At 54.1% G+C, this 11,163-nt stretch overlaps 2 protein-coding genes across 2 annotated transcripts; one reads left to right on the forward strand and one right to left on the reverse strand.

Annotated features, from left to right (window-relative positions):
* The first annotated feature begins 525 nt into the window (after window positions 1-525).
* LOC134527035 (olfactory receptor 14J1-like) lies at window positions 526-1,173 on the forward strand. The gene has a single exon (XM_063359381.1). The coding sequence runs from the start codon at window positions 526-528 to the stop codon at window positions 1,171-1,173; it is 648 nt and encodes a 215-aa protein (XP_063215451.1).
* Window positions 1,174-6,819: 5,646 nt separating this feature from the next.
* On the reverse strand, window positions 6,820-8,261 carry LOC134527036 (olfactory receptor 14J1-like). The gene is made up of 2 exons (XM_063359382.1): window positions 7,348-8,261; window positions 6,820-6,925 (listed from the first exon to the last, which is right to left on the reverse strand). Exons 1-2 carry the CDS (start codon window positions 8,259-8,261, stop codon window positions 6,820-6,822), a joined length of 1,020 nt encoding a protein of 339 aa, XP_063215452.1.
* Window positions 8,262-11,163: the final 2,902 nt, after the last annotated feature.

An 11,163-nucleotide genomic window follows, 5' to 3' on the forward strand; every position in this document is an offset into this window, starting at 1 on the left:
ACTTGGGGAGCTGTGGTGTTTGCAATCACAGCAATGGAGCTGTGATGCTTGCACAAGAGACTGCAACTCCTACAGTGTTACAACGGGAAACCAGTGGGTCTGTGAGGAACCTGAAAAAGTGCCTTTACCCATTCCTTTCTCTACAGAAAGCATCATCATTTCTGTGATCTCGGCATCTATCTCAGCTGCTTCTTAGGACTTTCTGACATAGGGAAACAGCAGCTCCATCACGCAGTTCCTCCTCCTGGCGTTCGCAGACACACGGGAGCTGCAGCTCTTGCACTTCGGGCTCTTCCTGGGCATCTACCTGGCTGCCCTCCTGGCCAACGGCCTCATCATCACCGCCATCGCCTGTGACCACCGCCTCCACACCCCCATGTACTTGTTCCTCCTCAGCCTCGCCTTTCTTGACCTGGGCTCCATCTCCACCACTGTCCCCAAAGCCATGGTGAATTCCCTGTGGGACACCAGGGCCATCTCCTACCCGAGGTGTGCTGCCCAGTTGTTTTTTTTTTTCTCTTTTTGATGTCATTAGAATATTGTCTTCTCACAGTCATGGCCTATGACCGCTGCGTTGCCATCTGCAAACCCCTGCACTACGGGACCCTCCTGGGCAGCAGAGCTTGTGTCCACATGGCAGCAGCTGCCTGGGGCAGTGGGTTTCTCTATGCTCTCCTGCACACGGCCAATACATTTTCCCTGCCCCTCTGCCAGGGCAATGCCCTGGACCAGTTCTTCTGTGAAATCCCCCAGATCCTCAAGCTCTCCTGCTCACACTCAGACTCCCTCAGGGAAGTTGGGCTTCTTGTGGTTAGTGTCTGTTTAGGCTTTGGTTGTTTTGTGTTCATCGTGCTGTCCTATGTGCAGATCTTCAGGGCCGTGCTGAGGATCCCCTCTGAGCAGGGACGGCACAAAGCCTTCTCCACGTGCCTCCCTCACCTGGCCGTGGTCTCCCTGTTTGTCAGCACTGCCGTGTTTGCCTACCTGAAGCCCCCCTCCATCTCTTCCCATGTTCTAGACCTGGTGATGGCTGTGCTGTACTCCGTGGTGCCTCCAGCACTGAACCCCCTCATCTACAGCATGAGGAACCAGGAGCTCAAGGATGCCCTGTGGAAACTGATTCTACCAGTGTGCTTCAGCAGCATTGAGTCTCCCCTCTCTGTTTACAAGTGACCTCATATTTATCCTGTGCTTATTGTATCAGTCATACAGCTGTCTCAACACAAATATTTGCTTTCTCCCACTTCTTCAGAGGGTGAACCCAGTCTGTCTGACCCAGAGACCTTCTCTCAATTAGTCTGTCACCACAGTAATGCTGGCCTGCCTTTTGGTATCTCTGCAATAAAAGGGAGTTTCCTGATTGCCATGGGTGAAAATAGGCCTTTTCTTCCCAAACTGGAGTGCAGAACACACTCAGGGAACTGAAGGCTGAAAGGCCTTGATGATGTGCTTGGATGCTGAATGGACTTGTGGGATGGATGAGGGCACCCTTCATGTCTCATCATGATGAGAAGTCATGACATGAGATGTCAAAACTGGCTCATAAGTCATGACTGACTCACCCCAGAATTCCCTCTCGATTGCCGGTACATCAACATTCAGGGACGGAGCACCAGCCACGTCCCTTGCCTTTGGGGATTCACAAAGTCCAAGCCTGATGGTGAAGTCGTCACTCACAGGAGTGATGGGTGGCCCCATTGAGGCCATCGCTCCTCTTCAGGAACAGCAGGGAAAGCTCTGGATGACGAAGGATGCCAGGACATGCTCCAGAAAGAGAAGATCAGTGCTAATCCTGACACCTGAGTGCAAAGAAATAGTTGCACCTCAACAAAATAAATTACAAAAAATCCCAAACTAAACCCAGAGAACAGCATCCGCCACCAGAACCGTTTCAGTGGTAGTTCCAACCGCTGCAGAGCTGCAGCTGACGGCCCTGCTGTCCCTGTCGCAGGAATTCAACTGACAGCAGTTACCAAGGCCCTTTGGGAAGACTGCACTGGGTGTCACCTTCTCTGAAGAGGACCTGCTGCTTCCCTCTGGCTGCCATTAGCAGCAGAGCCCTCTGGTTCTCCAGCCCACACTTTGCCCCCTTGGACACAGGAGGGACCGGCTTTCAGCCGCTGCCTTAACAGCTGCCTTTGCTGTGCTCCTTTTCTGTCTCTCTTCCTACCGCATCCATCAGGATGGGCTTCTTCTCATTCCAGACGGAGCCCAAAGCCTCAGAGTACACTGCCACCCCTACTTACCCACCCTGGGATGTGTTGAAGAAATAACAATTAGCAAATAGGAACTCTACCCACAGTGCGTATCTGGCCAGCCTATAAAGCTGTATCAGCTCATCCTAAAGCTCCAAAGGTATAGACCTGATGCTACTTTGATCCCATATCTACCTCCTGTATGATCTGTCCTGAAGGTCAAATCATAATTAACTTCGGAAAGGATGGAAGGTGAGGAGAAGTGGGCAGTAAACGATGAATGGTTGGGAAAAAGCAGCCAAGCAAGTGGCAAAGGCAGGAGCCGAGTTGTCCCAAGGCCAGCTCAGCCCAAGGAGCTTTGGCTGGCCCGCTCTTGAGGATGCCAAGCCCTGGCCAGGTGAGCTCACATGCAGTGGGTGGGTGCCGCATCACTGCCCCTTTGTGACAGGGGTCACCCCCGCACGCACGGGGACGCACTGCGGCCCCTCAGCAACCACAGCTGGGGCACCTCCTGCAGCCACCAGCCGGCAGCTGTTGGGCTGCCCCAGGCACTGCTGGCCAAGGGCTGCTCATCTGCCCACAGAGCTCCCGCCTCTGCCTGGAGCCGCACCAGCCCCAGGAATAGAAACCTGCCCAGGGCTGTCAGCGAGCCCCTTCACAGCTTTGGCTGGCACAGTCGGGGGGCTGAGGGCTTCTTTTCCACTCTTCCCAGGTACAGGACTGTGTCTGTGAGACTCCTGCAGCAAAGCACCTGGTGTCTGACAGGTTCATTTCCAATGAATTTAATCTACCCCCAAGATACAGCCACAGACTGATTCTGAACTAGTGCTACCAAAGAACCACCTTGAGCAACTGCACTGGGTGCACCTTGGGTGGCTGCCAGGCCCCCACCCAGCTGCTCTCCCACCCTGCAGATCCAAAAAACATTTGTGGGTGGCTTTTTAGCATCTGGTTTTACCCCACGACCTGCCTGGAGGGCAATGAGTGTTGCCTCTGCCCCAAGAAGGCAGCTGGTTGCTATTCCTGCCCTCCTTGAGCTCACCAGTCAGGCCCCTGCACCGCCTGCGTCCTCCAGTTTTCCCCACTCTTGCTCGGGGCACTGAGTTCCTCCTGCTCAGCTCAGGGCAGGGAGTTTTCCTCCTGCTCCACTTGGGGAGGCTTTCTTCTTTATATCCTTCCCTTGGGGCATCCAGTGTGGCCTCAGCCTTGCTTGGGTGGCTTCTTTTCATCGTGTCCCCCTCAGGACAGCTGGTTTTTCCCCTCTCTTGCCTGGGGAGGCTCCTTTTGCCCCTGCCCTGCACCAGGTGCCTGGATTTACTCCTGCACTGCTCAAGGGGGCTCTTTGTGCCTCTGCTGAAATCGGGGTGACTCGCTTTGCTCCTGCCCCACTTGGGGCATTTAGTTTTTTCCCTCTCCGGCTCAGGGCATCTCCTTCTGCCCCTGCCCCCACCCCGCTCACAGGGCCATTAATGTCCCGGCCACAGCAGGACCACCGGGGCTCCAGCGCCATTTGCCTGGGACCAGCCCCTGGTCAAGTGCTGCCCTGAATTGTCACATCACAACCACGCTTTTGCTTCCCAGCCTCCTCTAGCACCGCTCCTCCAGCTGGCATCTGACATTGGAAAAAGAGCCTGAGCCCTGTGATCCCTCAGCTTTTATACTGAGCAAGGTGCAGGTGGGATGGAGTACTCTGTTAGTCAGCTTTGGGTCACCTCTCCTGTGCGCTCCTCCCCAAAGGTGCCATCCCTCTACACTTCTGCCTTACGACCCTCCGTGCCCTGCCATGTGTAACCCACCACAGTCATCCTTCCAACTCTCCTGCCACCAACAGTGCTAACAGGGTGGGATTCCTCAAGGGCTCCCCCAGCTTGGCATCATCTACAAAGGAGGTGAAAGTGCATTGTCTGCCATCATACGGAGAGATAATAATGTTCCATAGTAGTTGTCAAGGGCTGGTCTTTGATGGATGCCACTAGTAAGTGGGTTCCAGAAGGACTTTGTACCACAGATGATGTCCCTCCGTCATTACTCAGACAGCTTTCCACCAAGCACATCGTCCAATTCTTCAGCCCGGCTGTCAACAACCTGGCTATACGGAGACTACAGAAGACTATGTCAAAGGCCTTGCTAAACTCCGGGTACACAACATCCCCTTCTTTTCCCTCCCACATGTCTTCTGCCATCCCTTTCTTGTCCTTCAAACGCCTGCAGATGGCTGCAGGAGGACTTGTCATATCCCCTTCCCTGGTGAGGCTGGCCAGTCTGTCATTGTCCCAATCCTCCTTCCTGCTTTTTTGAAAACTGGTTTCATTTCTGCTTTTTCCAAGGCTCTCAGATGGCTCTGGCCTTTCCAAGGTGTTGGAGAGAGGTCTCACAATGGCATTGACCAGCCTTCGCCATCTCCATGACACCAAAAGCCTTCTCACTATGACACGCTGCCAGAGGAGTGCCCAGGACACAATACTCACTGTCCAGATCCTTGGGGGCCACTTCAGAAGAAAACCAGAAGTGATTTCTTCCTACAAGCCCATGACTCCAATGGGATCTCTCGGCAGCCGACAGCTTTCCTAAGCTGTTTCTGTCAGTTCCTCCCAACCCCCATCCTTCCTTCTCCTCAGGCTGTAGATGAGAGGATCGAGCAGGGGTGAGGTGCGTGTTGAAACAGGGCTTTGTTAAACTCTCTCAGGAGGGCTGTTCTGGGCATCCCACTGACAGTGGTGGGGGTGCCGCAGAAAGGAGTGGCTCCAGGGAGGGGAGAGGAGCCGGTGGAGAAGGCCTTCTGCCTGCCCATGCTGGGCAGGAGAGCTGCCCCCAAGTGCAGGCAGGGGAAGAATGGGCCTAAAAAGCAGGTTATGAAAACAAAGTCCATGATGAATGTAATGGTTTCACGTCAGGAGAGTTTCAGCATTGGTGTAAACCCACAGAATCACAGAATCATAAACAGGGTTGGGTTTTAAGGGACCTTTAAAGACCACCTAGTCCAACCCCCTGCAGGGAGCAGGGACATCTCCAATTAGACAGGTTGCTCAGGGCCGTGTCCAACCTGACTTTGAATGTCTCCAGAGACTGGGTACATACAACCTCTCTGGGTGACCTGTTCCAGTGTTTCACTCCCACAAAGAAGAAGTGGTCCAGGACATGGGGACCACAACATGTATCTGGGACAAGAAGGAAATGATTGCTGTAGATGACAGAAATCCCCCCAGCCAAGGTGCAGCCTTCTTCTGGAGACAACCATTCCAGTTCGCGAGCCTTGCAGAGAGCAGGGGGTGGCATACAGCCCAGTCGTCATCGTAGGATGGGGCCACCAGCAGGAAACACTCCATACATGCCAAAGGTGCAGGAAAGAGCAGTAACCATTGCTGTGAGCAGAGATTGTGCTGTCCACATTCAGGGGACAGTCAGGGTGGTGGAGCTGGAGCAGGTTTCACCGTTTTCCAGAGGCAGCCCCATGATGAGGAGGGTGTTCCCAACCACAGTCATGGGGCAGGTCATGAGAGAGAGGAGGACGAGAATTTTTCTGAAGGTTGAGGACATCTCGTACTAAAGGCATTTGCTTCTCTGTCAGGTGCTTAAAAATATTGTGAAGGACGTTCAGAGAGGTGAAACATGGAGGGTGTGTGCCTCTCACTGCATTCCTACTCCCTAGACGTGCTCTGTGAGAGGTGAGAGGTGAGAAATGCCATCTTCTAGAGGGCAATGCCGCTCACGCCTGCAGAACCCTTTCGGACTGCACAGGGGAGATGCTCCACAGAGGTGCTTCTGTCACACCGTGTCATCAAAGGGACAGGCCATGAAGAGAGGGGAGGGTGAGGTAGCACACAGGTGTTCCTGGAGACACACCCAGCACTGTCAGGGCGCTGGCAGGGCTGCTCAGAGACACGAGTCCTTCCCTGGCACGGGCAGAGGCCCTGCAGCAGACTCCATGGCCTCCTGTTGCCACTCCCAGAGGCCGGCAGCACCTCAGCCCCGCGCTGTGTCTCCCTGCTCGGCACCTCTCTGAGATGCCCCACGGCGTGAGGAATGGACACAGGGACCTGGGCTCAAGGAAGCCCATCCCAGTGCTGCATTCAGGGGGTTTCCCAGGGGACGTTCCTCTCCAATGAAGGGACACTGCCTGTCCCACAGCACTTTCGGGCATTTCTAAGAACAGCTGATGGTGTTTGTGCTCTCTCGCGTTCATGTCCCCACATGCACACGGTGTGCATGCCGAAATCTCCTCTGAACCATGCAAACAGGGACTTCTGACCTCGTTATTCGGTGTCTCTCCACAGGCAGACAAACATCCTCTCTGGGTTTGCGTAGGCGTCCAGTTCTGCAAATGGTGGTTTCAGGTGTCTGTTCTGTGACGATTGCCCTGGGACAGCTTCCCCGGGGTGTCCAGCAAACAAAGGCACAGACCAGACCCCGCTCTGCTGGTCCTTCAGTTCTGTCCCTGGAGGTGTGGCTGTGCAAGGACACTGTTGTGTGTGCCCTCACCCTGCACACGCACACTCTTTACCTCTTTACTGGGCATCCCTCACCAGGGCACGTTTGAAGGAACGCTCTTGACAGCAACTGTGGAAGAAGACCTGATCCTTCCTGCGCTGCCCTGAGCAGATCCCCTTTCATGGCTGAAACTCTGTTATGCAGACGAGCTTTTTCTCAGAGGTGCCCATTGCTTCTCCTTGCCTGTGATCACAGAGCTGCTACACAGCAGCACCATGACCAAGCTGCCAGAGCACTCAGGCCTTAGATCAACACAGGGGCTCAGAAGGCGAGTGTGGAAGAGAAAATAGAGCAGCCCCGGAAAGAACAAGTGCTGGTGCTCTGCAAGTACTGGGATTCTTTCCCCTCCTCCTCGGCGCTCAGGCTCTACCCCTGCAGCTCCAGAAAAGGCCTGAGAAGAAGGATTTTGGGCATGACTCTGTGAGTCTCAGAAATTTGGATAGATAGGTAGTAAAAAAAAAAATCTCAAATAATGACATTTATTTGTGGACAAAAGTATATAATTTAAAAAAAAAAAAAAAGGCAAGAAAAAGCCAAAACCCTCAACCAAACATAACACACAGTTACCTAACCCCTAACCAAACCTATAGAAGACGGGCTTGGCGTATAATGAATTACATTATGAGTGATTTGCAGGAGACAGTTTATGGCTGCAGAAAATAACCTGGTCATTAATTTCCAGAGGGCATCCTTGAGCTCCTGGTTCCTCATGCTGTAGATGAGGGGGTTCACGGCTGGAGGCACCACGGAGTACAGCACAGCCACCACCACATCCAGGGATGGGGAGGAGATGGAGGGGGGCTTCAGGTAGGCAAACATGGCAGTGCTGACAAGCAGGGAGACCACGGCCAGGTGAGGGAGGCACGTGGAAAGGGCTTTGTGCCGTCCCTGTTCAGAGGGGATCCTCAGCACGGCCCTGAAGATCTCCACATAGGACAGCACGATGAACACAAAACACACAAAAGCTAAAAAACACGCTAATACAAGAAGCCCAACTTCCCTGAGGTAGGAGTGTGAGCAGGAGAGCTTGAGGATCTGGGGGATTTCACAGAAGAACTGGTCCAGGGCATTGCCCTGGCAGAGGGGCAGGGAAAATGTATTGGCCGTTTGCAGCAGAGCCTGGAGAAACCCAGTGCCCCAGGCAGCTGCTGCCATGTGGACACAAGCTCTGCTGCCCAGGAGGGTCCCGTAGTGCAGGGGTTTGCAGATGGCAACGTAGCGGTCATAGGCCATAATGGTGAGAAGATAAAACTCTGCTGCAGCACAGAAAAAGAAAAAAAACACCTGTGTAACACATCCTGCATAGGAGATGACCCTGGTACCCAAGAGGGAATTGGCCATGGATTTGGGAAGAGTAGTAGAGATGGAGCCCAGGTCCAGAACAGAGAGGTTGAGGAGGAAGAAGTACATGGGGGTGTGGAGGCGGTGGTCACAGGCGATGGCGGTGATGATGAGGCCGTTGGCCAGGAGGGCAGCCAGGTAGATGCCCAGGAAGAGCCCGAAGTGCAAGAGCTGCAGCTCCCGTGTGTCTGCGAACGCCAGGAGGAGGAACTGGGAGATGGAGCTGCTGTTGGACATTTGCTCTTTCTTGGCATGGGGGCCTTGTCCAAAGGAGGAAAAAAACAGAAAAAAAATTAGGACAGACGCCTTATAGCAAGGACAGTCTCCTTTTCTGTGTGTTTTTGATTTTCTACCATCATGTCTGGTAACTGTTCTTTTTAGGGGAAGAAATCCTCATTTTTATGACTGAAAATGTGGAAAATGTGGAGTCTTAAGACAGGACAGAACACAGGGCTCTAATCTCTGTGGTTTAGTGCAAAGCCAGGAGAGCTGCAGTGTCCATCAGTCTTTTTTCCATCTGCCCTGCGCTTCTGCTTGTGCTGCCTTGAAGATGACTTCACACACAAATTCCTCTTAAAAAACAAACCCAAACAAATAACTGAACTCATATGGGAACAGCGGAGCACTGTTTGAACGGACAAATATACAAATTCTTCTCTTTCCCAAACCAGAGTTAAAGCTGTGATGGAGAGAGCAGGACACAACCCCTCACAGAGACAATCAAAGGACTCTGCGAGGAGAGTGCCGACCCCCAGGGAAAGGCTCAGCCCTCCCTAGGATCCCACAGGAGAGCTCTGCCTTTCTGGGGGCAGCTGGCAAGCCCAGCAGGACAGGCAAAGCAGAGAGTCTGGGGTCCCGGAGACGAGGTGTTCTGAGGGGAGAGTCAGCTCATTGCCCAGCAGAGAATGCCCAGAAGACATCTCCAGTGAAGGACCAACAGAGAGCTGCCTGAACGCCCCCTCCCCAGTGCGTGTTGGCAGTTTCCCCCAGCCCTTGCCCATGTCTCTGCTGCCTGGAGCTGCCCCTGCCAGGAGCTGCTGCTCTGTGCCCACGTCTCCTCCCTGTCCCTGCTCCCACAGCCCATCCCACCCGCTGGGGGCTCAGCTCTGCCCTGCAGACCCCTCCTGGCAGCAGGGCACTGCCCAGGGCCATCTCCCTCTTTGTGGCTCCTCAGGAGGAGAGGAGAGAAAGCCTGATGCTGGAATCAAAGGTGCTGCTGGTGCTGTGTGTAGGGAGAGGAGGGGCTGAAGGCACTTTGTGAGCTTTCTGGCAGATCTGCTGATCCCTCAGTGGACCAGTGACAGCTCCTTTCCCTCAGGAGACAGCTGAGAGCACAGACCCTGCAATGTCTTCATCTTCCAGGCAGCCCCTGCCTTGTCTTTCCTCTGTAAATGCTGCCTCTGCCAGTGCTCTGGGGGAGATCTGCAGCTGTGGGCAGCCCTGACCCACACAGCACACGCTCGAAAAAGAGCCAAAGGACCCTGCCCTGAGGGGAGTCTCTCCTTTTCCCCACAGCTTCTCCCCACAGACGCTCGGGGGGGAACTCCTTGGGCAGGCTGAGAGCTGACCCTGGCAAGCAGCAGAGTCCCTGCCCCGGCACACAGAGCCCTGGGCTGCAGGGACCCTGCTCTCAAGGACAGCCCTGGGCACCCCTGCCTGCACACCCACCTGTCTTCAAAACCCTGCCACAGTCCCTCGCAGAAGGCAGCCCTCCTTCCTTGTCGCTGCCATGGTGCAGCAGGGCATCCCTGCTCGGAAGCACGGCCTCCTTCTCCACACCAGAGAAGCCAGGAGAGAACGAGCTCAGAACTCTCCTCCCACTCCCAGCTGCCTTTATCCTCTCTGTGCCTGGCTCCTCTCGGGTGCCTGCAGGCAGTGCCCTCAGCCCTGCTGCGCTTGGCAGAGGAGCTGCTCCTGGGCAGAGCTGTCTCTCTGCAGCGCTGCCCGCTTGCCATCAGCTCCCTCCATGCCAGGAGCCCAGCCCAGCTCAGCAGCAGAGGACCAGCCCAAGGCAGCCCTTTCTCTGCCCCCTCGGGGCTCCCTCCAGGTGTCCCTGGGGCTCCAGGGGAACCTGCTGGGAAACAGGATGAAGTCACCACTGATGTTCCCTCCCTCAGCTGGGCAGAGACACTTCTTTCCAGAACTTTTAATTCTCCTCTCAAAGTTACATCAAAATATCCCCTTTTTTGCTCTTATTTTTAGAAAGTGTTCCCAGACAGTGACAGGCAGTCATCTCCCTTACCCCTGCTGAGGGAAGGGATTCAGCTGAATCTGTGCTTCATCTCATCCTGCGTTTCAATTCCTGGCATTTGAAGGAGACACAACTGCCTTCCATGCCTGCCACAACCCACAGGAGGTGGGATTCCTCTTGCTGTAGGTGTTCAGGTGTGCATAAAATACGCACATACACGTGAACTCCTTGTCCAGCTCCTGTGCTCATCAAAGGAGATGGAGAGCAGGACACAATGCCTGGTGACATTGAAGGTGTCAGGGGTGGTCAAAGGTGTGTGCTGAGAACTGCAAGCTGTGCTGGAGCTGTTCATAGAGACAGGGCAATGTCTCAGGGACCCTGAATGAGCCTTGTGGGAAATTCCTTTGGCCAAGTGAAATGACAGCTGAGGCCCAAATAAAGGCCAAAAGAATCTTCTCCTACTTGTATGTTCATGGCAGTCTTTAGGGGTATTCATATGAACGACCGCAGTCCTGGGACACAGGGAGAGCTTGGTCTCTCTCTTCTCCATCAGCTCAATTTTCCAGATCTCCAGTGACTCTAATGGCATTTGCGCCATGTTCAGCCCCACTTTGCCTAACAGAATTCAGGGCAGCAACTCAATATAATGTTCCAATCCAGGCCCACAGAGCTACATGAGGTGCCAGGGCTGGCATGGACCACACAGGACCTACAGGAAACCAATTCCCTTTCAGTGCGGATGCATCACAGATGCCCCACATGGCATGCTAGAGCGTTCTATTTGGTGCTTTTGTGCTGTTGACCGATGCATTCAGTCATCAGTCATCAGAGAGGCGAGGTCTGTCCCTTCTCCACACAACAGCTGCAGGCATTGCATGGACATGGAGGACGTCACACGGGGGTCTTTACTCACTGCCTTGATGATACATTCAATGCAAACACCAATAA

Source organism: Chroicocephalus ridibundus, chromosome 25 (genome assembly GCF_963924245.1).
Source record: "Chroicocephalus ridibundus chromosome 25, bChrRid1.1, whole genome shotgun sequence".
NCBI classification, from domain to species: Eukaryota; Metazoa; Chordata; class Aves; order Charadriiformes; family Laridae; genus Chroicocephalus; species Chroicocephalus ridibundus.

What these genes read in the sequence shown, in the direction of transcription:
- LOC134527035 (XM_063359381.1), top strand. Translation starts at nt 526, where the DNA reads ATGTCATTAGAATATTGTCTTCTCACAGTCATGGCCTATGACCGCTGC.
- LOC134527036 (XM_063359382.1), bottom strand. Translation starts at nt 8,261, where the DNA reads ATGTCCAACAGCAGCTCCATCTCCCAGTTCCTCCTCCTGGCGTTCGCA. An exon ending in CTCTGGAAATTAATGACCAG is followed by an intron (nt 6,926 to 7,347) that starts GTTATTTTCTGC and finishes TGTTGATCTAAG; the next exon opens with GCCTGAGTGCTCTGGCAGCT.